Here is a 27818-nt window from a genome sequence, read left to right as displayed (position 1 = left end):
TTTTCATGCGTACAGCTTAGCTTCAGGTACTGAGTGGAGATCCTTTTCTGTGGTGCCAAAGCAACATTTTTAAAAAGACTGCACAGCCCATGAGACCCTCAGTGGTCAATCAGAAGCCCTGTTGGGCAAAATCTGCATCTGGCCTTGCCCACTTTTTAAAAACACTTTGTGGAGCCAAGAAAGGAGCCATTCGGTGTCATGGGCACTATGTTGGGAATCTCTGGTTTAAGTTTGTAAAAGATAATGCAGCATTGGCATAAAATCTTTTTTTCAAATAATAATAAATACTGTTTATTTAAGAAAGGCTATTTTTGTGCAGTTTGTTAGGAGTCACATTGACAATAAATTTTAGTATAATTGGTGGCATTAAGAGGACCCTAGATTTAGTCATAACAATAGGCTGATAAATGGCTTGCTCTTCTGCTCTTGTTAAACAATCACCCATTGATATGTAATTTGAGTTTGGTGTAAGCACATCCAGTAAATTTACATTGAGTTAAAGTCGTACTGGTTAGACCTTAAGTTTATTTGAGGAGAGTTCCTAAATTGCTAACTTTACTTTTTCTGATGTTATTAGGACCATCAAGTGCATTGTTCATTATTTATCTCTATTCCATCTTCTTTGCCCAGGGCATGGTTTTCATCCAAGCAAAACTGAAAATGAATGTTCAGAGCTGTTTGATGAGAGGGTGCACCCAGGATAGATCTGGGCATTGTGCTGATGCCAAAGAATCTGTTTTTGTCAGTATGCAAAATATTGTGTCTCTCTGAAAGTTCAAGATGCACTTCAGAAGTTTTATTTTTTGTGTTGAATTCCAGAATGGGAAGCGATCTAGTTCATACAAAGAGAAGATAGGGTAGTAGACCTGTTTCTAAGTAATATGACTGCAGATTACGAGGTAGGACTACATGTTTGAATGTGCTTCCTTTTAGGAAATGTTCCCTGCATTTCCCTAACGAGTGGATTAAGGAGAACATTCAGCTAGAAGCCTTCTCCATGATATTGTTAGATTTCGTTTAGAGTCATGGATATGCCCAGTAGTGTGTGTGACTGCAGTTTATAGAAAGTTCTCCAGAGACATAAATGTAAAAGGTAAAACTTACATTTATTCAATCATCTTCAGTTCACAACTTTGTTCCAAGAAAAGGTAGATAGAAAGAACCCTATCTAAAGAGATTACTTTCCCTATGACAAGTGGGCACAACTAACGCGCCATCACGTGTGTGGATGTGAGAGGATGCTGCAGTGGGAAAGGCCCCACTGAGCAGGCTGCCATTGACCATGCGCTCGGGTCAAAGGCTAGAGCAGAAGTGAAGCTAGCATGGGGAAGAAAGGAAGTTAGTGGGCGGTCTCCTGGCCCAGACAAGGAGGGCAAACAAGAGAGGCAACATCACAGAGTGAGATACACAGCACCCCCCAGTGTCCAGGCATGCAGAAGTCGCTTATTCCAACAGATATTTTCTATGTTAAGAATGTATTTGTTTGCAAGTTATATGTTGAAACTAAGGTTGCTGAGAACCACCATGAATTTCACAGAAGGATGCCATCTGGAGCCCCCTCACAATTTACACAATACAAAAATTTACACAATTTACACAATAGAAAAAGAAGAAAAAAGAAGTGGCAGGCAAACAGTGAGAAATGCAGTGAAATAAGAATAAACACTGGAATTCATTACTCCTTCAAATTGGTGCATCTAACGTTGTGATGAGATGGCTGTCACCCTGCCTCCTCTGCAAAGTTCAGATTCCTTTAACTTGTGGGGATGATGGAAAATTTGCTTTGAACAAGTGACCTGCTATACAAGACCAGCTTTCCCTACTGTGTGAATAATTAAAATCAGTAAAAACATGCCAATTTGTTATGATATACATTTTGTAAGAAATATTAGCAACTAATGAAAATAATCCCATACTAATACTTTTTTCTTGTATTAATATATTTTATTTATTAGACTTTACTTATGATATTTTAGAATATTATTTGCATAAACATATTGGCTCTCTGATGTTTGGAATTGTTTAAGAGATGATCTGTTGTCTTTTCTATTGTTCTTATTGCCTTTCTTTCATTTTTTCTGTTATTTAGAAGAAGGGCTGATTTTTATACCCCACTTTTCTTTACCTTAAGGAGGTTCAAAGCAGCTTCCCAACTCCCTTTCTCTCCCCACAACAGGTAGTGGGACTGAGAGAGTTCTGAGAGAACTGCAAGTAGCCCAAGGTCACCAAGCAGACTTTATGTGGAGGAGTGGGGAAATAGACCTAGTTATTCAGATTACAGTCTGCCTCTCTGTCCCAAACTGGCAGTGACCCAGGACTGCCGCCACCTGTCTCTCTGCACCCTTCTCCCCCCAGTGCACCAGCCACACTCACCAAAGTTGCCAGGGAAGACAGGTGATCTCTTGGCAGCTGATGGTGAAGGAAAGTGGTGTGGGACTAGGGGCCCACCACAGTGGCTCCCTCCCTTGGCTGGGAGACAGGGACAGGGCAGGCTGGCCTGATCAGCAGGCTTCACAGGAAGCAGGGGGGACAGGACCAGAACTACCTAGGGAGGGCTTGGTGAAGGGAAAATTCACATGAGGAAAGTGTCATTCCTCTGGGATAAGCCAGGCCAGTTGGCTCCAGGTGAGGCCTTGGCGTCTGAGCAGGATGCCAAGGTTGGGTGGAGGGGTGTGGTTTGGGAGGAGGAACAGGTGGACTGGTTAATACAGACCCTAGGGGAGGGGCTAGGGGAAGCTCCCAGGAGCCTAGTTAGACCAGGTGGGGCTGGGGGTGCAGGAGGGGTGGACTGGAGAAAGATACAAAGGGCAAGGCTGTGGAGGAAAGGCTCCTATCAGAACTGGGGAACCTTCCAATCTGGGATGGAGAGGGCTTGGATATGTCCTCTTCCCCTTCTCTTTCTGAGGCTGAGATCCCCACCTAGATCCTGAACCCTGTGAGGCCTCTGGGAGAAATGCTGAGGGAAAGATTGCCAGAGAGGAGTGGCTCACACACTTTTAAGAGCTACGCCATTCTGGGCTTCAAGAAAGAAAAAGAGAGACCAGCTTTTCCTTTGGTTGTATTTGTCCTGTGGTCAGAGGCCAAGCAGCCAAGCTGTATCCAATGGTCATCTATAAGGCCATTTCAGTAAATCTGTTAGAATTCATCCACAAAGATTCAGTCAAATGGAAAGAGTTCCAAATATAGACTGCAGTCACAATTTGATGAACAGCTTCAGTCTGGCACAAACTCTTGGAACATTTCTGTGTTAAGTCACAATCTGTGTCACAGGAAGGTAAAAGACCCTCAACTGAACCAAGTAACTGCTATAAGATAGCAGCAAGAACAGGAGCGCTGAGCTGAAAAATGGCCATAATTGTGTTTACGTTGTATTAATACATCTCTCAAACAGTAATGTGATACTGGAAAACAAATCAGTCGGTGCAGTGGTAATGTTTAGCCTTTTCCTAATACACATTCAGGAATTTCAGACAGGCAAATGCAGCACATAAATTAAAGCCCAAGGTAAGTTGGCACAGCCAGATCTGAGCAAGAATGCTTATGACTCCTCTTTGGGTTCAGGCTTTTGCCAACTGCTGATGAAGATAACGCATACTGCAGCTGAAACCTTTTGGAAAAAGATTTGCTGTATCTGCATCTTGCACGTTACTGCAGCGGAACGTTGGACCTGATCCATTGTATTCTGTAGGTACCTATAGCAATGCTTGCCAGGTGAGACAAATGGAAGCTGAATGTTGGCTCCAAGCAGCCAAAGCTATCCTGGACTCGACTTGATGTAGTTTATTTTTGCATTTGCAATCAGTCTAATCCCTTTGCATTGACACCCAAATGTCTCTTGCACACACATTTCTCCGCCATCGCAGAAGCCTACGCAGAAAATATTTTGTTTTCAAATTTACCTAAATGTAAAGTGTTTTCTTGGCACAAACCCCATTCACTTCAGTTAGACTCGCCTGGAAAAATTCCTTGAAGGGACAGTGATTTGTTCCAACAGAGCACTTCTAAGTTTGGAGTTCTGCTTCTGATGTTTTCATTCCAAAACAATAATGGAATAAGGACGGAAGGCACTTAGCTGTGCTACAGTGTAAATGCTGTAATGGCAGAGTGACAAAAGAGAAGGAATGTTCCAGAACCATTTCTTTTCTTGTCTGTAACCTCCCATGAAACCTCTGTTGGGAGGTTCATGAACTTGCTTGAAGTATTTTTTAAAAACTGTTTTAAAAGACACCAGAGAATTCAGAGTGAACGTAAACATTTTGCTACAAATTGTGGTAAATAATACTTGAAATTGTAGCCGGACTGTGATTTGTACAACAGATATATTCCTTTCATGCATTCTATGTGTAGTTGCATCAAATGGGACTACTTTTGTGTCAAATCTTGAATGTTTAAAAAAAAATAATCGTCCATCTTTTTCACTGAGATTCAGATCAGATCACACAAGGTAAGCTGCTACAATCAATACGAAGATGCATCTACTAAGCAATGTGCTAGGACACCTCGTCTCGATGTTACCATGACATGGAGCCAGGTGGCCAGATGGACTGAGTCAAGGTAGAGGGCCAAATTTCTGATTGTCTAGTCCAAATTCTAGTGTAAGTTCTCCATATCCTATGCTACTTTATTACCGCCTTCAGATTATACTGACTGTGACAGCAAAGCTTATGCCTTGACCTGGCGTGTGTGGCCAGTGATAAGATAAGAAGACCCAAGGTGTTGTACTGACATAGCTATTTGATTTGACACTACTAAGTGGAGAATGTCTCCAGAATATTTGTGGATACCATCTAGTACTCTATTAAAACAGAGACAATATTAACTGACTCAAACTATATAATGGAATCTACACCTACTCATGTGGGCCGACTCTGTCACCTCCAGAAATGATGCAGTCACAGCTAACTACTTGGGTGAGGTTATTTTAATGGTAACTGATATTATTTGCCATCTAAGCTTTAATTGTTGCTATTTACCCCTTTATACTTTGTGGGGGGGGTGGGGTGTTGAAATGTTGGAAGCTGCTCTGAGCCTGCAAGGGGAAGGGCATCATATAAATATAAATATAAATATAAATATAAATATAAATATAAATATAAATATAAATATAAATATAAATAAATAAATAAATAAATAAATAAATAAATAAATAAATAAATAAATAAATAAATAAATAAATAAAATAAACCTGTAACTTCCCAGCCAAATGGAATTGTTACTCATGAGGTAGGGGCAAAATGGGGAAACAACTGAGATGGGCTTGTCACAGCCACAGTGTCACAGCCTCATCGGCCCATCACTTCTAAGGAGACTTCCCATCAGTGTGGGAAGGACATGGAAAAGCCTGCCTGCCACCATCAAGCCCCTTTTGGGCTTAATGGACGTGCCACCTTTCAGTGGCACAAGTCTAAAGTCCTGTCTGCCACTGCAATGGGGGCAGTGGCCAGGAGGCAACTGACCAATGTCAGTTCCTCCCCTGGCCATGCCCCTGGACCACCCCAGTACACTGGTGGGGGTGCAGAGACACTAACACCGCATACAGCACCACATTCCACCTCTGGGGAGTACTGAGATGGCTGCCCGCCAGTGGATTCACTCCTTTGCCTGGGCAAGTGCCCGGGGTGGGCAAATCCGCCAGTGGGCCTCATGCTGCTTCCGCCCGCGGTTCGCTCCCCTCTTGGATGGGCTGCCAGACATGTACCTTCAGTCATCCAGTTCTGCTTTTAAATGACAGTTGTACTAAGGTCTACCCATGAAAGTCAGTAAAGCCTGGTTTATGCATGTTGGAGAATGAAGTGGTGGAATGGTGACATGGTAGAATGGATGCGCTAATCCCAGACTGCAGGCCAGGGATTTTAATATTGAATAAACAAAACAATCACATAAACAATTCCATGCAAGTAGAAACTAGGTCAACAACTGGGGGAAAGATCCTCTTTTGGTTCTGTGCCACTTTTCTTTCTGCAGTGAGCTTTCAACCTTAGGAGAGCACTGGAAAAGTGATCTCCACTAACTGCAATTTTAAGTGATATAGTCTATCTGAGCATCTTAATACCTCAGCCTAGCCTGATCTCATCAGAGCTTGGAGCTAAGCAGTACTGGCCTCGGTTAGTAGATGGATGAGAGACCACTAAAGAAGCCCAGGGTTGCTATGAAGTGAAAGGTAATGCCAAACCACCTCCACCCATCTCTTGCCTTGGGGTTCTGAGGTCACCATGAGTCAGTTGTCCACACAATTATATAGTTATTATAGTTCATTTTACTATCTAATTCCCAACACATTTTTCTGCAAGTACAAATCAGATCTAAATCTGTGTCTTGACTCATATTGACCAAAGAAAATTTCAGGGGGTGGACGTGATAAGATTGCTCATGTTTCTATTAAAAACATGTGTGTGGAAAGTCAAATCCACATAGTGTGGCATGCAAGGGAGGGAAGGGGAGGGGGCCCGGCATCTGGAAGGGACCCAGCATCTGGACATGGTCCACCCACCCTAGCAGTTGGAGGGGGAGGGGTGGCATGCAAGGAGAGTAGGGGGAAGGAGGGGTGGCATGCAAGGTAGGGGAGGGGAGGGGATTCAGGCAAAGTTGTTGAAGACTAATGCACATGTTTTCAATTGAACCCTCTCTCATTCGTTTCCCTGAGGACATGCTTGGCATCCCCTATTAAGCCTTTTTTTCCCTCCTTCATATCTCCCCTTTTCTGGGCATAGTTTGTTGGTATGTTTTGAAGATTTTCCAACCTAGAATAAGGGATATAAATACCTCAAATGAATGAAGAAATGTATTGTAGTCCTTTAGTCTTGTGAGATCCAGATAATGGGTTCTGGCTGTTTGGTTCTGGTAGCTGGCTACTGAGTGCCCCCCGCTCCTTGCTTTGCATGAAACTTTGTCAGTCTCTAAGGCTAAAATAGTAGTTAGGCCATGGATCTTCTGTCTCTGTATCACTTGAGGAAAACTCCTGGAGGTCAACAAGCTCTCCATGAAACAGCATGGTTTCAGCAACTGTGCTCTGGCAATAGGTCTGGAATTAATGTCCGCATTGGAAGGGGTTCATCTATCTCATTTTTTTAAAAGACATCCTTAGCATGTTGAATTATTGGGTATAAATTGGGTTTTTAAAAAGTTTTGGCCTTTAGATGCTGTGTTGTTGTGTGGAATTTGAGAATCGCCTGACTGTATTCCTGTTTTGGAAGTTTTCAACTCAACAATGCAAACCACTAATGGGTGACTATTTTGTGCCAGTTCTTTCTTCGTGGAATGTTTTGTGTTTAAAATATTAACGAAGGTACTCCCCCAAGCAAGATTAACGAAAAGGTCAAGTCTGTTACGGTGCAATCTGAGCCATCTTCAATGATGTAACAGCTTCTGATTGATCTCAGTGGACTTAAAAGGGTGTAAGTCTGTTTATGGTGGCACTATCAGTGTTTGAAGTGCAACCATATTGTGAAGGTGTAATGCTGAGAATTTCACAGCGAGCATGCTTACACTGCCTTATTCAAACAATTACATGGCAGGCATTCTCCTGTTTGGATCATGTTAATGTTCCCTGGTGAATTTTGTCATAAGCACACTACTGTACTGAGTGACTGTACTGAGCGACATTTGTGACTGTACAGTTTCTGCTTAGTAGTTGCAGCTTTTAATTTTTTTTTGCCCTGATCATTAATGAAGTAATCTAATTTACTTGAGAAGTGGCAAAGGCTGCCAGGTCATGGCAATGGCATATCTTGGGTGGGGCAAGGCAGGGCTTGTGCCCCGAGCACCAGTTGACTAGGGCACCTGGGTGGGGGCACTCTGACTGCCCTTGCTCAGTGTGGAACAGATTGTGATTGCAGGCTGGGGTGTGCGGGAACACAGCATGAAACGAGCTAGGACACATGAAGACAGCATGGGAGTGGAGCTGTGCCAGACCCCACAGGTTCAGGAATCAGGAATAAAAGAAGGGGGGAGGAAATGAAAAACCCCCAGCAAACAAACTTGCCATTTGAAAATTCCAATCCATCCTGTTCAAGATAAATAAAATCTGTGCCCATTCTTTCTGTTTACCAAACCTACTGCAGATGAGTTTAGGACATATTCAGAAGTGACCCTGTGATGGCTCTTTTTTAAGTTTGAAAGTCTCTTGCATTTTGCCAATGTGGGATAAAAAGGGGCAAAATCCATTTTCAAAACTATATGTTTTTGGTTAACACAACAGAAGTGCACCTGACAGTGTCTCAAAAAAGCTTACGCCTCGCTACATTTTTTTAGTGTTTCATAATACTTAGTTGTTTTGGCTACAGCTGGCCCAATGGAATTTGATTCTAGCTAAAATAGATTTTACATTAAAGTTTCAGATGTGACCCAAAGCAATACACAGAGTCATTTTAAGGCCAGTTACATTCTCCTAAGCCCACTGACTTCAGTGTGCTTAGAAAGGTGTCACTGCGGTTAGGATTACACTGTTAAGCATCTGTTGTGAAGAAAGTCTGGGATATGGAGAGCGGATTGTGTATAGTTTCTTTAGTTGTTTTGTTTGAAAATGGGGATGTGCACTTTATGCTCCAAAGTCAGAATTCCTTTAAAAATGTCTTTGACTGTATTTATTTTAGCTGATCAGTTGAGTTACTCAAGTTTTGGGGTGCTGTGTGGTTTCCAGGCTGTATGGCCGTGCTCCAGCAGCATTCTCTCCTGACGTTTCACCTGCATCTGTGGCTGGCATCTTCAGAGGATCTGATAGTAGGAAAGCAAGTGGAGTATATATACCTGTTGGAGTATCCAGGATGGGGGAAAGAACCATAGTCTGTTAACAAGTAAAGGGTGCAATTAGCAAGCTAGATTTACATGTGTTGAGTGGGATCCACCCATTAGCATGTGAGTAACAATGAAGATAGCAAGGTCAATAGGTGTGCTTGTGGACAATTTCAACAGAAAGGAAGAAACCATGAAAATGAACAAAACTTGGCTACCAGTGTTGACAAACACTGTGCCTAATCAAAACAGTGACTAATCAGCTCCACACAAACACAGGATGACTATAGACAGTAAACAATCAAAGGGAACAAAGGCCAGGCTACTTCTATTCAGATGACCTCACCTATTGACCTTGCTATCTTCATTGTTACTCACATGCTAATGGGTGGATCCCACTCATGTGAATCTAGCTTGCTAATTGCACCCTTTACTTGTTAACAGACAATGGTTCTTTCCCCCATCCTGGATACTCCAACAGGTATATATACTCCACTTGCTTTCCTACTGTCAGATCCTCTGAAGATGCCAGCCACAGATGCAGGCGAAACGTCAGGAGAGAATGCTGCTAGAACATGGCCATACAGCCCGGAAACCACACAGCACCCCAGCGATTCCGGCCGTGAAAGCCTTCGACAATATACTGAAGTTTTCTTTGCCTGTGGTAGGGGTGGGGGGGTGGGATTTCAGCCTGACCCCCGTGGTCACAAGGTGCAGATCTCTGTGGACCGCTATGTGAGGACACTCAGTACATGCTCAGGGGCACTTCATGCTTCAGGTACGAGAGGACCCACGGCTCAGAGGCAGAAGGTCCCAGGTTCAATCCCCAGCAACATCTCCAGTTAAACAGGACCCGGAATTAGTTAGCATGAAAGGCTTCAGCCAGAGATGCTGGAGAGCCACTGCCAGTCTAAGTAGACAAATTAACAGCTACTGGCCCAAGGGTACAATCTGAGAGGATGTTAACAACAGCCAGTCAAAACGTCTATTAAGTGGGCCCAGTAGGAGACTGCTGTGAATACGGAAATCCAAGTCTGCTTTACCTAAGATGGTGTGCAGTGTTTAATTTCTTCATTAAGTAACTGTAATTAAGTGTTTTACCTTCTATATTAAGTACATTATCCTTAAAGTTTTTCTGTCTAACAGTATCTTCCAGGTTTGCAATACAAGGCCCAGGGAGATTAAAATGCTCCCCACTGATTTCTGGACATTGTGGCTTCTTATGTTCGATTCGTGTCTCTTGATTCTGTCACCCAGAGACAGACACATTTGTCCAATGTAGACAGCAGCAAGGCATCGCAGGCCCATGATGGCATTTGTTAGATAGGACAAAGTGCAAGCAGATAAGCCACAGGTGGAGGGCGGGATATCAAATCCAATACTTTTTTTAAAATGGCTGATGTCACTAGATCTCTTAACAGGGCTGCCTGGCTAAATATGGGGACTGTTTCTGTGCCTGCAACCAGAGGTTCTTCTCAAGAGATCAGCACTGGTGTTGGAGGGAAGAATGCTAACTTTAAAAATAAAACTGCACTGCCACCTGTAAATCGATATTACTTTTCCCCATGGGAGGCTGGTCTCATGAGGGAGTGCAATGTTGGGGAAAGGTGCGTTGCTGGGGGGTGCAATTTCAGTGGTTGCCCTGGGGCCACAGCTATATTCTATAGCTGTGACCCCAGCAGTGGCATATCTACCTGGGGACAAGGGGTAACCCTTGTCTCTGAGCACAATTAATCTGGTCACACGGAGGTGCAAAATTGACGCCACACATGACCGGATGCCTTTGGGAAGATGAGGCAGCAGGAAGTCCTTCTGACTCGTCTTCTTTGGGCTTCCTTGGCCCCACCCACTTCTCCATCAACGTGGGCAGGGTTGAAGAAACCCAAACATGATGTCTTTTGGCTCCCTTGGCTCCACCCATGTTATTGGAGTGACAACTTGGGTGGGGCTAAGGGAGTCCGAAAATGATGAGCCAGCTTCTGCCCTTTCCAGGACCTGTGAAGAGCAGGACCCAGCATCCAGGGACCCACGAGGGGACACTGCCCCTCTCGCCCACCCAGCCTGACCTGCCAGTCTCCAGAGATATGCTTTTAAAAACACAGAGACTGAGGCGGGGCTCAGAGCTGGGCCCTGCCCCCAAGAGGGAGGGACTTGGGACAGGGCCCTGGCCCAAGTCGCACCCCTAGCTCCTGTGCTTTTAAAAACACATCTCCGGAGGCTGGCAGTGACTTCTGCTCTCCCCAGGCTCTGGGGAGGGCAGAAGCTGGGGAGTGAGGAGGGAAGGTGGGGCTTGGGCCCCACTCCTGAGCCCACCCTCGGGCATATGGGGGGAGGGCGCCTGGAGAAGGCTTGTCTCTGGGCACCATTTTCCCACCATACACCTCTGGGCCCCAGGTCATGGTCGTTAAAGTCAAAAGCAGTGCAATCCAGAGGGCAATGCAATCCAGAGGGAGAATGGCACAGCAGTGGTGCAGTTGAGTGCTTCCTAAGTGGTTTGCCATGCTGTGACCAGCCCCAAAGCAGCAGTGAGACTGCTTAGCCCAGGGTCCCAAGGATGCCAGCACAGCAGTGCTGGGGTGCAGGAAGCAAAGTCGGGTTCATCAGTGTGGGCACTTGGCAGACATCTGGGGGCTGGAGGAAGGGGAGGGGGTGACCATGGAAACAGCTCATCTGATTAGATGGCAGTTCCTGTGACCATGATGGCCCTAGGATCCCATCTCCTGAGAGTAAGTTTTCCAAGCTCAGATCTTACCATGCCCTGGCATGTCCATGGTCAGCAGAGGCTGCCCTTGTCCCCAGGACCAAACATCCCCTGCCACTGCCCACTCCACTCCACTTGGTGGCATGGCCAACTGCTGACAAGTGGCCCCCTACCGTCTACCATGCCATTCTTGCCCAACTCTGCCATTCTGAAGATGATGGAGGCCATGTGCAGATTTTTTTTAATGTGGCTCTGTGAACTATGCCATGGTTTTTGCCAGTGAAACTTCATATGTTCTCAGTTTATAAGGGCTTTGGGAATGTCATCTTTCATTGGTATACATGATAAAACATGTAAATTTCAAATTAGAATCAAACTTAACTCATAACCAGATTATTTCCTTTGTCCTAAAAGAAGTTCAGTCTCTGAATTTGGTGACTTCTTAATTTTCCAGGTAAACTCAAGAGGGCAATCTCAGCCACTCTAGGAGTAAATGGAAACCAGTGTGGGAATGTCATCTTTCATTGGTATCCATGTCTTGTGAATCTGATTGTCAGAAATAATGAAATTTGACAACAGTTTGAATCGACTGGAACAATTTAAATAAATTTATTTTAGTTGACAGCTTTCCTCCTTTCCTCTCCCCTCCCTGTAATTTTAGATGGCAATACAGACTGGATGTGGCCAGACAACTAGATAATAGGATCAGGTCATAGGTAGCCATGCTAAAACAAAAGCCAGATTTCCACTTTTGGGTACTTGTGGAAATATTGTTCAATAAACGATAGTAACAGACCTGAATGTCCATGATATCGCACAAACATTTGTGCTACATACCATTGCAGATAAATAGGATCTGGCACAATGCATGCATGAAAACAAGAAATTTCTTATTTTCCTAATTACTACAGAATGCCATAGTTTGATAAGAATCCATCTAGATGCTGCATATGGTTTAATTTTGCAAAATGTTCAAGAGCATCCTAATTAGTTCTAATGGATTTTCTTCTTGTCTCATACCAATCCAGGCCCTAGGGGCCACTTCATACTTTTTTCATAGATACTACTTCTGTGCCAGATTGAGCCCCCAGGCTGCCTATCTGTATTCAGAAGGTTCAATGTTTGTTGTATGGGTTTTATTTGGATATCATTATAAACATGCAGAAATGATCATTTTATGTAGATGGAGCAATCTTTCACTGAATGCTTAATTTTTGCTCCAGAGCAATATGAAAGGACCAAAATGTAACCTCTCACCAGTAGGACAGACATGCAACACTACCCTATCCATCTTTGCCCAAAGAAAAATTCTGCCAACTTTGGTGGTTTTCTCAAGAAATGCATGGGGACTGAGGATGATACAAAAAGTATGTAATAATTAGATTAATCAGTATTAGCATCAGTAGTTTAAAAAATGGATTTATCAAAGTTGAGAAGCAGGCTTCTTTGGAGGGAGCTCACAGATTGGTTAGCCTTCAGTTTAGTTTTCATGCGTGCAGGGACTCAATTAGAGTTGTGATGCAATTGGAGAAGGTTTTTATTTACTTGTTTATACCCCTTTCTCCCCAAAGGGGTATACAACTTTCTCCCCAAAGGTGACACAAAGTGAATTACAATATTCTCCACTTTAATATCGCAACAACCTTATGGGATAGGTTAGACTGAGTGTGTGTGACCAGCCCATAGTCCCGTGGTGGCAAACCTACGGCACTCCAGATGTTCATGGACTACAATTCCCATCAGCCCCATGCCAGCATGGCCAGGGGCTGATGGGAATTGTAGTTCATGAACATCTGGAGTGCCGTAGGTTCGCCACCACTGCCATAGTCACTCAGCAATCTTCCATGGCACATTCAGGATTTGAACCTGGGTCTCCAAGACCCCAATCAGATCCTGTAATCACTATATCATACCTGCTTCTCAGCGTGATCCTCGGGAGCCACTTTTTGCTTTATGGTTGCCACAACGGGACAGTGGCTCTTCAGCTGGAGAAAACAGTGCAGGCCAGAAGGCTTAACCCATGGTTTTCAAACATATGGCTTACAGGCCCTTGGGAGCTCTTATCCAGCCTGCAAGCTTTTCAGTTCTGGCCAGGCTGAGCCCAGTATTGAACTGCGGGCTCCACTTCCAAAGTCCACATGGACTTTGCAGGCGGTGCACACAGCTCAACACTGAACCTACGCCAGGTCCAGTTGTAGACTGATGGCTCTGGCTCTGAAGCTCTGCCCTTGAGGTCAGGTCAGTGGTGGGATCCAAAAATTTTAGTAACAGGTTCCCATGGTGGTGGAATTCAAACTGGCGTAGCGCCAATGGGGCTGGGCGGGGCATGACGGGGGCATGGCTGGGCATTCTGGGGGCGGGGCATTCCTGGGTGGGGCTTTGGCAAGGACGCAGCAGCTGTGCCGGTCCTTGGGCGGGAAACGAATGCACGCAGGTGCAGGCTGCCATGCACGCCGGTGCACCTCCTGCTAGACTGCTTCAAGTTCTGTGCGCTACTGCTGAGAGGAGGAGCATAACTAAGGCAAAAATCATGTGGCAAAATCACCAATTAGTAACCCCCTCTTGACACACACAAATAATTAGTAACCTACTCTTGGGAACCTGTGAGAACCTGCTGGATCCCACCTCTGGGTCAGGTGGACTTCAGAGGTGGAAACAGCAGTGTAAGACTGGATCCAGGCTCTGCCAAGCCCACCAATGCTGGGCTCTACCTGGTCCACCTTTAAACTGTGAGCTCCACCTCCAAAACCCACCATTTAAAGCTGGACCTGGACAAGTCCATCATTGAACTGTAGACTTTGCCTTGCTGAGTCCAGTTTTATACTGCTGGCTCCATCTCTGAAGCTCTACCTGCAATGTCATATGGAGGCAGAGCCAGCAGTATAAAGCTGAGCATGGCCTGACCAAAGCCATAATTTATTTGACAGTGTGATGCCATGCTCAAGGATAAATGTTCTGAAGTTGGATTGGCATATTTTACCAATTTTGGAGTCCACATTGCCCCCATCTTAAGGCTCTGCTGCTAAAAAAAATTGTCTATGTTTGGGCAACACATGTTTGTGAACAGCTGTTCTCTGTAATGAATGTTAATAAATCAGAAGTATGTTCTCAGTTGAGAGACACATTTGAACAACATACTCAAAATTGCTACAGTATAGACTTTGACTCCAGATTTTGATGCATTAGTTCATAGCAAGGGGTATCAATTATCAAAGACTGTTAAATAAAAGAAAATATTGTGAGAGTGTTATTGTTTTAAGTGTTATTTATTGTTTGTATTTTAAGTAAAAAATAATATCATTAATTGGCTTTGCCTATGTCTTCTATGAAGTTTGTGTTTCCAGTACCTGGCATTACATAATTTTACAGTACACATGGCCTGGCCTGACCAAGTGACATTTATGTAATATGCAGTCCTTGTAACAGATGAGTGACACCCCTGGCTTAACTCCTTGGAATCGGCTCCTTGCTTACCTGCAAGCTGAATGTAAAAACAACAACAACAACAACAACAACAACAACAACAACAACAACAACAACAACAACAACAACAACAACAACAACAACAACAACAACAACTCCCAGCTTCTCATCTGGAAGAAAGAGAAGGGGGGAGACCCTCCAGCTAAAAAGAAATATGACCTAATGTTGTTTATAGTGTCAGTGTAGGAGGAGATGCAGGACTAGTGTCACTGACAATAATAAGATTTTCTTTACTGAAGCCAGTAGAAGCCAGTGCAGGTGGCTGAACCAATACATCTCATACTGTATTCATGGCTGAAACTGCCAATACAGGATAGAGCGTGACTTCAGGGTCATAGCTGTGGGATCCTGATTCCAAGAGTATAATGAACTACTCCTGCAGCCTTCTAGCCAGCCCCTGGGCTAACCGTTGTGTCTTTGTTGACACTGCATATGTATCTCCTAAATAGGATATTGAAAGCGATGAACCAAGATTGCTCTAGGCAAATTATATAACATACACTAGCAAGCTAACATAGCTTGTCCCTTTCACTTCATGTGTGAATAGGTTGCTAAACTGTTCATTGAGAGGGGGGTGGAAATCTGATGTTAAACAACAGTAGTACTGTATACGGGCTGCTTCAAATGCTTGGCAGTCCATTACTTCAAAACCAGTTATGTGGATCGAGAATAGAATTACTTTGGAAAGCTCTTCCTGAAGCTATACTGGGAAACAGAATAATCTTTCTTATCAATCCTGACTGTTGGTAGATTTTAATTGCAAACCAGTGTGCACTGGAATTGCTTGTAGACATAGTTCAGCACGTGGGGAAACTATTAGTTGTCTTTGCTTGGGAGTCTGAACCAGTGTGATCCAGAGGATGTGTAACCCCAATGGCATGGTGTCCACCATTGTCCTACAGAGTTCACTTTTTTGGAGCTTGATGATCTGCCAGAAAGAGGGGAGGTTAACATTTAGTTGGCAGTTACCCAATCTGAAGACCCAATTAACAGTCATCTTTTGTAGGAGACCCATTTCTGGGATTACCACAAATGGCAAATCCATGAATTCGTGGAGGCTCAGAGTCTGCTGCCTTCCTGTAGCTGAACAACCACATTTCCTACAAAATGCAATGTTGTGTTGCTTAGAATCATATTGTGGTGGGAGCGAAAATAGGCAAATGACATTACAGCAATGCCAGTAAAGTGCTAAGTCGCATTTTATTCCTGCTCATTACCAGTGGCGTTCCTGCCTAGGGACAGGGGGTACCCTTTGTCCCCGGGCGCCCCCCCATTTGGTCACGTGGGGGGGCGCCAACATTTCAGGGTCGTTTGTGTGTTTTTACATTTTTAAAGTGTTTTTTCACGTTCCGGCCTGCAGGGGGCGCATTTTTAAGGCTATCGGCACCAGATTTTCAGGGTACTATCCAGAGACTGTCAAACTTGGGTGGCATCATAAGAATAGTTAACAGATGATACCCTGAAAATTTGGTGTCACTAGCTTTAAAAATACACCCCTTTCAGGCACCCCAAGGAATTTGCCCAAGATTCTTTGTTTTGCAGTGACTTTGCTCCATTGTAGCCAATGGGGAATTTCTGAGTGTGTAGGCAGGCTGCACATTTTTGAAGATAGAGGCACCAGACTTTCAGGGTGGCTCTAGGAGGGCCTCCTGGTAATGGCATCCAGGTTTGGAGACCTTTGCTTCTGGGGTTCAGGTGGGCCCCCAAAATGCTTATTTTGTTTCCCTGCTCCTGCACATGAAAGCCTGTGGGCTGAGTTCTCTCAGAACTCTCTCAACTCCCCCCCCCCCCAGAAGCAAAGCTCACCAAGCTTGGATGCTATTACTCAAGGCCTCTTGGAGCCACCTTGAAAGTCTGGCGCCTCTATCTTCAAAAATGTGCAGCCTGCCTCAGAAATTCCCATTAGCTACAATGGAGCAAAGTCACTGCAAAACAAAGAATCTTGGGCAAATTTCTTGGGGTGCCTGGAAGGGATGTATTTTTTAAAGTTAGTGACACCAAATTTTCAGGGTATCATCTGTTAACTATTCTTATGATGCCACCCAAGTTTGGTGAAGTTATGTTTGGGGACCAAAGTTATGGTCCCTCAAATGGGTAGCCCCCATCTCAGGTTAGCTCCCATTGAAAACAGTGGGGATGGGGCATTCCATTTACGCCCATAACTTTGCTTCCCCTGAACCAAACATCGCCAAACTACCCCAAAACCCAAATACTTTGCATTCGCATTTGTTAATTTTTGGGCAGGACATAATCAGACAATTTTTGTCTGAATGTGCCCAAATTTGCCCAGATTCCAGCCGAATCTGCTATTTGTTTCATCTGAATCTCCAACCCTCAAACGTGATGCTGTTTCAGGGTGGGAAAAAATCCACCCCCAAACAGCATCACTTTCAATTTTGTTTTAACTGGGGACCCAGAGATTCTCCCTTTAAGTGAATTTAAAGAGAATCTGAGCTCCCTAGTTTAAACACCAGTGACTGGAGGTGTTTTGTGAGAGATTATGCTGACATTTGTTTGGTAAATGTTTTGCTGGGGGTGATTTGTGAGAGATTTACATGCTTAATACCCACTTGCACTGGCTTGGAGTTGTTTCTCAGGCTAACAACCTACCTCATAGGGTTGTTGTGATTAGGAAATTAGGAAAAAAGTTGGTGGGTAGAGAGCCATGTATGTTCTGATGGGAGTGGGAGGTGATTTGTGAGCTGGTACAAAAAATCATTGTTTGGTCATGGCCTGCTCATTACATTATCCCTTCCTCTTACCACACTCTGCATCAATTGCTTTGCTTTTTTGGCACCATGAGAGTGTGTTTAAAAAGTCATACTGCATCACATGCTTTGACTGTGAATCACAAATAAATGAAATCACTTGTTGTGATCTGCAGATGCAAGTGTGTGCTGCACTACAATAGTATCTGTGATTCATATTATTGTGTGTTAAAATCTCTGTAGTATCTTAAGTAGAAATGCCATCTTTTCTCCTGTGGGTGCACCTAAAGTGCTGTCAGGTTCCAGTTGAGTTAGGGTGACCCCAGCAGGAGGATTTCAAGGTAATTTAGAAACAAGGGTGGTTTGCCATTACCTCCCTCTGTGGAATCTTTGGGCAAGAAAAGGTTTTCCTCCCATTGACTGTGAGAAGAGCATCATTTTTCAGCATGAGTTGCTGATTGTTAATGTGTGTTCAGCCAGTCTGAGTTGAGTGCCATATTTTAATGTTCTAAGCTTGTTGTAAACCTCCCAGAGCCCTTTGGGGATTGGTCGGTATATAAATCCAATAAAGAAATCTTCCTTGGTGGTTTCCCTTCCAAGTACCGACTCTGCTTATCTTCTGAGATAAGGTTAGCCTTTATCATTCCGCCTTCCCTCCCATCTTTTCTCTAACCAGGCAACTTTTTTTCTGTAATAGTTTCATCATAGGCAACTCTTGTTACAGCATGGAGATGTAGGAATGGGCAAGCATCATTTGTTGAATTCCCGCCAGTGGCACATCTATTAAAGCTGTAGTTGTCTTTGTGTAAATAAAGTCATGAGCTTTAATGTTGAACAAGTCCTTCAATTTGAGCTGAGCCTTATGCTTTGATCAGAGAATTCAGCTCTCCTTGGCCTCCCACTTGGCTGCAGCTACACTATGAAAGATCTTTCTTGTCCCCTTTGCTGCCTTAAATGCCCTATAGCAACATCCCCTGTGCTGGAGATCCTGGGAAATGTAGTTAACCCATCAGTTTACAGAAATACTGGTATGGCTACAGCCTTAGAAAGGAGAGGTCAGAGCAGTCAGTGATTGATCATATTGTTGGAATTTACAGCCTTGCATACAAAACAGCAGCATGGAATTCTGGGAGATCTCTACAAACATTCTAAAGGTGACAGTTGGAGAAAGTTGCTCCCTGATTGTTGCTGAGGAAACATGTCGTTATGTGTTCTTTTAACCAAAAAGGCTCTGACTGAAATGTTTAACATTGTAGACTATGCTTGAAATTGTAACCAAAAGATGAACTGCGAACGTATCGATGGATATAAGCAATACTTTGTTTATGTATATAGTCTTTTTCTCTCTCGGTTTAAGTAAAGCTCCATTGTGTTAATGATTTCTGAGTGAAAAGGCTGGTCTTTAACTATATAACTGTTTCTCACAAAGCTACATTCTGCTCATTACTCTGTTAACAGGATCATATACAAATATACCTATTGACCTTTCTTTTCCATTTTGCTGTCTTGAATGCTTTATAGCAACATCCCCTGTGCTGGGGATCCTGGGAAATGTAGTTAACCCATCAGTACACAAAAATACTGCTATGGCTACAGCCTTAGAAAGCAGAGGTCAGAGCAGTCAGTGACTGATCATATTACCATGCAACCATATGCAGAGTTACTCCAGTTTAAGCAAATTGCTTTAAGAGGCGTAGACTGGTGTAATTCTGCTTAAGACTGCAGTGTTCAGTCCTGTGGTCAGGAGAGGTGAGGAAACAAATAAGGAAGCTGTGACCCCATCTTTCACCAAAGGAGGCAGCAGAGAGCTCCCAACACTGGTTCTTTTCAATTGGGCGCTGTGGCTGAGTACCCATTGGTATCCAAATTTCTCTGAGTATGACCATCAAGAATCACAGCACAGAGTTTCAGTGGATGAATTCTTGATGGAAGAGTTTCCTTACCCATATTTAGCAATATGGCTCTCCTGGCATCTGTGTGAAAAAATCATTCTTGCATCCAGTCCTCACCGAATGAATGTTTTCTTTGGATAATTATTTTAACATTAGGTAATTCTATAGGCTTTTTTAAAATGATGTGATAAATTTAGAGAAGTTGTAAAATGTAATAGTGATCCCCCCACCCCCACCTGCCCAAAATCAATTCAAATGTTGTGGGTCTACCTGCCAATGTCTCCTTGAATGAGGAAAAGACAGTAAGCTGGTCCCAAACCTTGGGTGCTGCAAGAAGACCTGCCAGGCAAAGTAGAGACTCCACAAGGTGTAGAGGGGGAGTCTCAGGGTGAAGTGAGCACATCACACCCTCAGTCCCACAGCCTGGGATTCGAAGCTGAAGGTGCAGCAGGCTGCAGCCACTGGTCTCACCCACAGGTTCGCCAGAGTCCTTGGAGTGCAAGAGAAGGCAGGCCTGGAGTGTGGCACAGGAGAAGTGCCTTGGCACATGGCTGGCAGCTCAGCACCAGTCACAACTGTGAGTTGAGTCATCACAGGATGACTCAGCCAGCACTCAGCCAATGATGAGTTGCACCTGTTTCTGAATGACTGGGCAGGGTTTTCTTGATAAGAGCACCCAAGAAAGGGTGATCCAGTGTAGAAGCAATCTGTCTGCAACGTCATCTTGTTCTAGAGCTCAGTGTGTTTAACCTTCTAGATCAATGGTGGCGAACCTTTGGCAGTCCAGATGTTATGGACTACAATTGGCCAAGCTGGCAGGGGCTGATGAGAATTGTAGTCCATAACATCTGGAGTGCCAAAGGTTCACCACCAGTGCTCTAGATTGTAACCTAGCCTGTGCTCTTTGGAATTGCTCTTCAGGTTTAATTCTTGGATTTCTAAATACCTGTGTTTGACTGCAAACACTGTTTTAGATCATGTATGTTGCCTCTTGCCCTGAGTGTCTGCCTGAACTCAGACATCAACGATAACAACAAAACGCCAATATTCAATGTATGGATATATTGGAACAATTGCTTTAAAAATGATATTTCAAGAACTAAGATATTCTCCGTTGTAGGGCTGGTAATTTGCAATGTGTTACCAGAGTTGATGAGGAAGGCAACTTCCCTCCCTGCTTTTTAGAAGGCATGCAGAAACATTTTATTTTAGAGAGAGTTTTGTGGCAGGTGAAGTAACAATTGACACAGTATTATTAATTTTGCTTATGTTATGTTGTTGTAATTCTGTTGTGTTATTTTATTTTTATTGCAACTTGCTACTGCTGGCATGAGCCTAATTGAGTCTCAGGAACAAAAGTTTTAAAGGTTTTAAATAAACAGCTAAATTGCATTATCTTTGTGGAATAATATATGCATGTAAGAAGTGAAATAAACCTCAGACTGAGATAGTCACCTTTTCCTGCAGTTAGGATTGCCCCATAGATTTAGGTTAATAGAGCTACAGTGTGTATAATAACAGTAGCACTTGTCCAGCAAGTGTATGCAGATCTGTGCCTGTGAAAAGCACTGGTTTAGGCTTACAGTAAATAGGCAGCATAAGGTATTGAACAAAGTGTGTTAGCAGAAGAAATGGGACATAGGAGGAAGTCACTTTTCAAAAAGTGGAACTATTTTATTACATTTATTGTTACATTTTATTTTATTCCTCTAGCAGAAGTCCATGTTTGTGATTAGCGATCCCATCCAAAGTGGGGGGGAGATCTGATTGTGGGAGCAGTGCTTGGCCCCTCTGGCAAATTTGCTCTCCCTGGGGGCACTTACGCCAATGGAGGGGCGAAACTGTCGTCAGGCGGCCAGTGCCCACTTCAGTGGTGGGACGTGGTGCAGGACGCTATGACAGCATCTTGCACTTCCTCTATTGCAGTGGGGGCAGTCCAGGGCATGGCTAACTTTAGTCAGCTCCCTCCTGGCTGTTTGCTGCCTTGAGCCGCAGAGGCCTTTTCTCTTTGCAAGCCTCCCCACGCTGCTGGGAAGCCTCTCTGAAAGTGTCCAGGCAGGGCGATGCAGCCACAGCTGACTGCCTGGCCATTTGGATGGGCTGTAAATCAACCTGTTCTGATTTTCAGTTGTGTTGTTATCTACTATAGTAATCCAACCAGAACATGTACACACCATCCATTTATTTATGTTTGGTGTTCCCAAAACTGAGAGGACTTTGTTGTATTTATTTACTCCATTGACTTAATTTTCATTCTGCCTTTCACCCCAATGCAGCTTAGAATATTTTGCCAGTCTCCATGTCATCCTTACAAGAACCTTGGGAGGTTGGTTGAACTGAGAACATGCCGTTGGCCCGAGGTCACCCAACAAGCTTCCATGAAAGTGTGGGAATAGGAACCTGGGTCTCCCAGACCCTCATTTGACCCTCTGCCCAGTGTAGCACACTGGTGCTTATCCGTTTGTCATTTGTTTAAAAACAGACATTCTACCCAGTTTCTGGTAGAAAGTGTTTTAGCTGCCTTCAAAGCTTCCCAGATCTGTCATGCCCTTTTGATTATGTTTAGGCCAAAGCAGACATTTTTTCTTCTGTTATGTGCTTAATAAAATGCATCATAAATACCAGTATGATGCAGGATATGGTTTGACAGTTTTTAATTTCCTCCTTTGTTTTCTCTCTTATTTGTCCTGTTTGGGAAATGTCGCTTTATTATGAAAAGCTCTTCAGAAACGGAAGATTTACTTTCAGACTAAATAGCTTTTTAACTGATTTGGAGTTCTGAGTTTTAATAAACCATTACCGCAGAATGTATTAGTGTACTGAATATTTCTCAAGCAGAAAATGTCTCCATTCTGAGGTCTGGTATTTTTGGTATGTGCTAACAGTTCAATAATAAGCGTATATCCTTCTAAGCCCATATTCTGTTTAACATTGGACCGTAAGACTCGAAGCAATGTAACCTCCCCTGACATTTTGGAAACCTTTCTATCTCAATAGGAGAACAATTCCCCATTAAACTGAAAAATGGTAATGTAACACTGCAGCTTTTATTTAGCTGCTGTATAATGCATCCATCCTTTACTTGCATTGTGCTTTATTGTTATATAATGTCTTTAGGCCAAACTTGTGTATTATTTGTATATCAAGGAATGCAGCACTCTGTGTGCAAATGATAGTTTGGGTTGATTACGGTGTGCTACCTGAAATAGTAGGGTCTTTTTAATGGGAAATTAGTGAGAACATTGTGAGAGGGGATAACCAGAGTCTTTGCCATCTGGGTTTACAAGGTTTTTCTCTGTAAAAAAAGCACAGGAGTATAGTTTAACCTTTTTTATTGAGAAAATGAAATAATAAACTTAACATGAACAAATGATAAAACACAGACAGAGAATTTGGAGATTCCTAAGGTTAAAAAGAGGTGTGAAGATAGCCTGGGAATAGAGTAGACTGTTGCAGGAAGGGGTGATAGCTACCTGTCTTGCAGAGAATTAGAGTCCAAAGGGCAGAGTCCAATGCCTGAATTAAATTCTGAGGAGACAGGGTGAAAAACAGTGCTTGGTGCAGTGCAACTTGACTGGAAGTTAGTCCAGAAAACACTGAGCAAAGACGGTAGTGTGACAGCCCAGTTGTAGGAAAATTTGGTCCTCCAGTGATAAGAGAGCTAATCTTCCTAAGCAGAGTTCTTGATCTCCAGGGCCGTTTCCGCACGGGCAATGAATGGCGACCTGGAGATGGTAAAAACGCCATCTCCAGGCCGCCAATCACACGGGGGGCGCAGCTGCAACGCAGCCGCCCTCGTGCCACCCACCTGGCCTGAAGCCGGCGTTTCCCCAGACCGCTTCCCAGCGCTCTTTTTGGGGAAACGCCGCAGTGAAGCCGCTGCCGAGTGAACAGGCTGGAGCAGGCGTGCAGGGCCAGGGGGCGTGTCCCCAGGCCTCGGCGACGCGCCGGAGGCCCGGGGACATGCCGGGTCGGCCGGGCGCCAGCGCTCCGTGGCGCCGGCTGCCCGGCTGTTCCCAGGACCGTCCGTGCGGACGGTCCCAGCGTTGTCGGGTCGGCATCATAAACGCTGACCCAGCCGTTTCCGCCTTCATGCGGAACCGGCCCAAGAGAGGACAATGCAGAGGATTATGGCTTGATAAGTCAAAGCTCGGGAGAATCCAGTGGTTGATTAGAATTTAAGTGGAGTGGGATGAAATCACAATTCCAGGCTTATTCCAAATCAAAGTAAGGTGATGGTTTTCCAGGAGTAAAGCAGGAAAGGAGTCATAGTATCTGAAGATGCCAGCCAGAGATGCGGGTGAAACATCAGGAGAGAATGCTGCTAGAACACGGCCATGCAGCCCGGAAACCACACAGCACCCCAAATCCAGCTTTGCTTACCTCCCTTCCCCCATACGTGGACCCTGGGGTTCCGGAAACCCCAAAAGAGTTTCACTGAATACAATGTGCAGTGGGAAAAAGGAATGGTGGAATTCCCTTGCACTGGTAGAAAAGTATTGTTGGCTACACCCTTCTGAGGCCAGAATCAGCAGCTTTTAGACTTGGTGGAACTGTATTCACCATTGTTATCTCCTAACTGCAATTTCTTCCACTGGTTTCCCACAATGGTAATACTTCAGAGAGTATAGGCAGGCCTCTTTGTCATCTGGCAAACTGACATGGTACAGCAAAGGACAAAGCCCTTGAGGTCTTCACTTTCAGGACTTGGTGTCTAAAGGCTTTTTAAACTGCCAGGATGGTAGTTTAGAGATATTGTATTTCTTCTTTGTATGCTCACTGAGACTTCAAATATTATATCTGTAGAAACACTAGAACGTAGTTAATGCTTTTCAGACTGATTTTATATCTCTTTTAACATTTGGTATGTTTCTTTTCCTTCCCCACATAGGTTGTCAATGCTGCTTTAGCTCTTGCTGTCAAACCCAAAAGCCAGGTGGTGAAAAGCAGCATGGAAATGTATAAGAACACATGGGAGAATCACATACGTGTGCTCACTGAAGCCGTGGATGACATTACAAGCATTGATGATTTTCTTGCTGTATCAGGTGGGCTGCTTTTGATTTTATTCCCCCCCCCCTTTGAGATACCTTTCTGTCTTTTTTAATGATTATTTGAGAGGCACACAATCCATTCGGAAGCTGCATTATATCATCCAACCTCCCAATATCTAGCCAGGTGTGAAATTAGAGTGAGGTAAAGTGAATCTGAAGACTGAGGAATACAATTGCTGCCAATCCCTGAAGGAGTTTGCAGAAAATAGGAGAGGTCTTTGCCTCACCTTCTGCTGGCGCAAAACGCAGTCTGCCTTGAAGCATGTTCCCCACTGGTGGGACAGCCTGCAATGGAAATTAGTACTGCTGCCAGGAAGGCTCAGAGAGCCTCACATTTTACTTCCACCAAGAGGAAAAGCTAATTAGTGGACTCAACTCACACTTGGGGTTTTAAGCAAAAATGTAATTATAATTTCATGTGATTGAGGGAAAGGAGTGCGCTGGAAAGGTTATTCAGGCGCAAGGAGCATTGAACAGCAAGCAGTGCAGTGCCTTTGACAAACACCTGTTCAAACCACTTAAACAATACCAAGTAGCAGCACATCAAAGGTAAGCTTTAAAAATGTCTCCAGAATGGAGACATTCATTCACGGCCGTGCACGTGCACTCAGTAGGATCCATGAGCAAGCTTGAGAATCATAATGATAATAATAAAGTGCCATCTTACATCAACCCCTCATAGAGTTTTGAAGGTGAGAAAAGCTCAGAGATGATTTGCCATTTCCTTCCTCAGCACAGCACACTGGAATTCCTTGAGAGTCTCCCAGACAAGGATTAACCAGAGCCAGTGTTGCTTCATTTCCCAGCTCTGATGACCTCAGACAGCTTTGACTTTCAGGCTACTTATCTTTCCTGCTTGAAATTAAGTCAACAGGGCCTTACAAGGAGTGTTTGTTCTACTTTGTGAGATAGGTGAGGCTGAGAGCCAATGTGGTATGGTGGTTAAGAGTGGTGGACTCTAATCTGGAGCACCAGGTTTGTTTCCCCATTCCTACACGTGAATCCTGCTGTGACCTTGTGCTAGTCACAGAACTCTCTCAGTCCCACCTACCTCACAAGGGGTCTGTTGTGAGGAGAGGATGGGAAGGAGTTTATAAGCCACTTTGAGTCTCCTTAATGGTACAGAAAAGCAGGCTATACATCCAAATTCTTCTTCAGCTCTTCTTCTTTGGTGGGGGCATGTGTTCAGAGAGAATTTATGATCCTCCAGAGATTCTGCTGTTGGGTAGAATTGCTGTTGTCAGAGTCTCTGTGGCCGTGATCAATTATCCCAGAGCAGTGCTGAGCCAGGGCTATGTATAAATGACAGGGCAAGTTCTTTCTCTGCTCCGGGAGGAAGGACTGGGCAAAGGCCTCACCTTCAGCACAGCAGTGGCCTCCCCCTCCTCAGACTTCCTTATACATTAAAGTAGCATGAGCTGAGCAGCTGGCCTGTGGGAGAAGCTTAGCATAAAATCTTCCTCAGGGCTAAGATCCAATTTTGAAAAGCTTATTCAAAGCATACAAGTAATAGACAAATGGGGGGAATTGTGGATCTTAGAAGACAAAGTAGAAGCACTGGCTAATTCTAAACATAGAAGTATTTCCAGTTTTCAAAGTGTCCTTGAAAACAAGGAAAGCTTTTCGCAATTCCTCCATGGGAAGGAGAGAGTACATCTTGGATCTTAGTGGGGGGAGAGGGTAATGCAAATATTCCATCCAAAAATGCTCAGACCTGATCTCCTTTCCCAAAGATCATGTTAGTTTTACACTTAGCACTTTTGGGGTCCCATGCAGAGCGAGGAGCAGAATACAGAAGCAGCAGATGAGAGAGAGGGATCTTGGGCACTGTGTTCTGGAGGAGTGGGGAAATTTACCAGTAATGGGTTATCTGATGTAGATTGGTTTTCCTTGGTCCCCTCACCCTCTTAATACTTGATAGCCATCTAAGTGTCAAAGCCTTGAGGTTTGAAAGTTGTCAACTTCCAGGTAGGGCCGTAGTCTGTTAGATTTTGTTCCTAACGTTTCGCTTGTGCCTGCGGCTGACATCTTCAGAGGTGTATCACAGAGAAAAGTGTGTTGATATACCTCTGAAGATGCCAGCCACAGATGCAGGTGAAACGTTAGGAACAAGACCTATTAGACCATGGCCATACAGCCCGGAAAACCCACAACAATCTGTTCAACCTCTTTTTAAATGACTTAGTACTCTCTTTGAGACGATATGATACGCACAGTCCTTATGTTGGTAAATCAAGGATATCTCTGCTCCTTTATGCAGACAATGCCATTTTGGTATCATGGACCGAAGTGGGGTTAAAGTAAGTATTAGTCAGATGTGCCGAGTACTGTAATAACAACTACCTCAAAATTAATTATGCCAAATAAAAAATCATGGTTTTTGCAAGCTCGTGGTGCCCTTCCAACTGGGTGTGGGAAGGGGAAACACTTGAGCAGGTTAAGATCTTTAAATACCTGGGCTTAAATTTCCATTATAGAACAGGCTGGTCCTCACACAGGAACAGAATAGTTGCCACCAGTAAAAATACAACCAACACTATCTTGCATTTCTTTTACAGAAAGAGTCACCAATTTCTTCCTGAGGCCCTTAAAAGCATTGAATTCAAAAAGTCTGTCCGCAACTTTTATATGGTGTTTCTTTATGGATCCAATCCTGGAATATAAATATCGAGCGGATTCAATCCCTATGCTACCTTGTGCCTAGAAGCTGGACAACATCTTCTAGAGACCAGGGCTTGGTGTATAACGTTCAAGCACTGGAGTCAGCTTTGCTTCAGACACGAGGACATGATCCTCAATGCCCAGGCTTTAATTTTTCTGCATGCTACTGATTGGTGGACCCACATAGAAGCAAAGTTCCATGCCTTGGGGCTATTTCCTGATGTTATAGCCATGCTCCCTCCCGATGAGATGTTCTCCACTATAAAATCTAGACTTTTAAAATTAGGACGTCAGGAGTTGACGGCTCATGCAAAAAAGCTCCCTCTCTCTTGGTATCCCATATAGACACCTAGGTGTGGCTAGATATTTGTTCACTCTTTCCGACCCGGAGCACTGACGTGCCATCACTTTGGGCAGATGCAATGTGCTTCCTTCTGCTTTGAGGGATAGAAGAGGCTCCAAAACAGCCCATTGCGAACGTCTCTGCATCCGCACGTTGAAAACTGCAGAAACTGTACGTCATGTTCTGCATTACTGCCCCCTTCATAACAGGGCCAGAACAAAGTTCCTCTCAACCTTATTGTTGGAC

General features: G+C 44.1%; 1 protein-coding gene across 1 annotated transcript in view; it reads left to right on the top strand.

The window, feature by feature from the left end:
• The window catches only part of CTNNA3 (catenin alpha 3), an 892356-nt gene that overhangs the window by 597976 nt on the left and 266562 nt on the right, over nt 1–27818 (top strand). The window contains exon 10 of the mRNA XM_048506869.1: nt 24406–24562. Within this exon, the coding sequence (XP_048362826.1) occupies nt 24406–24562 (157 nt within the window). The remainder of the gene's footprint in view (nt 1–24405; nt 24563–27818) is intronic.

This window comes from Sphaerodactylus townsendi, linkage group LG08 (assembly GCF_021028975.2).
Source record: "Sphaerodactylus townsendi isolate TG3544 linkage group LG08, MPM_Stown_v2.3, whole genome shotgun sequence".
In the NCBI taxonomy this organism is placed as follows: Eukaryota; Metazoa; Chordata; class Lepidosauria; order Squamata; family Sphaerodactylidae; genus Sphaerodactylus; species Sphaerodactylus townsendi.
Note: the sequence above shows the minus strand (reverse complement) of the source record. Positions and strands in the feature narration are given on the sequence as shown.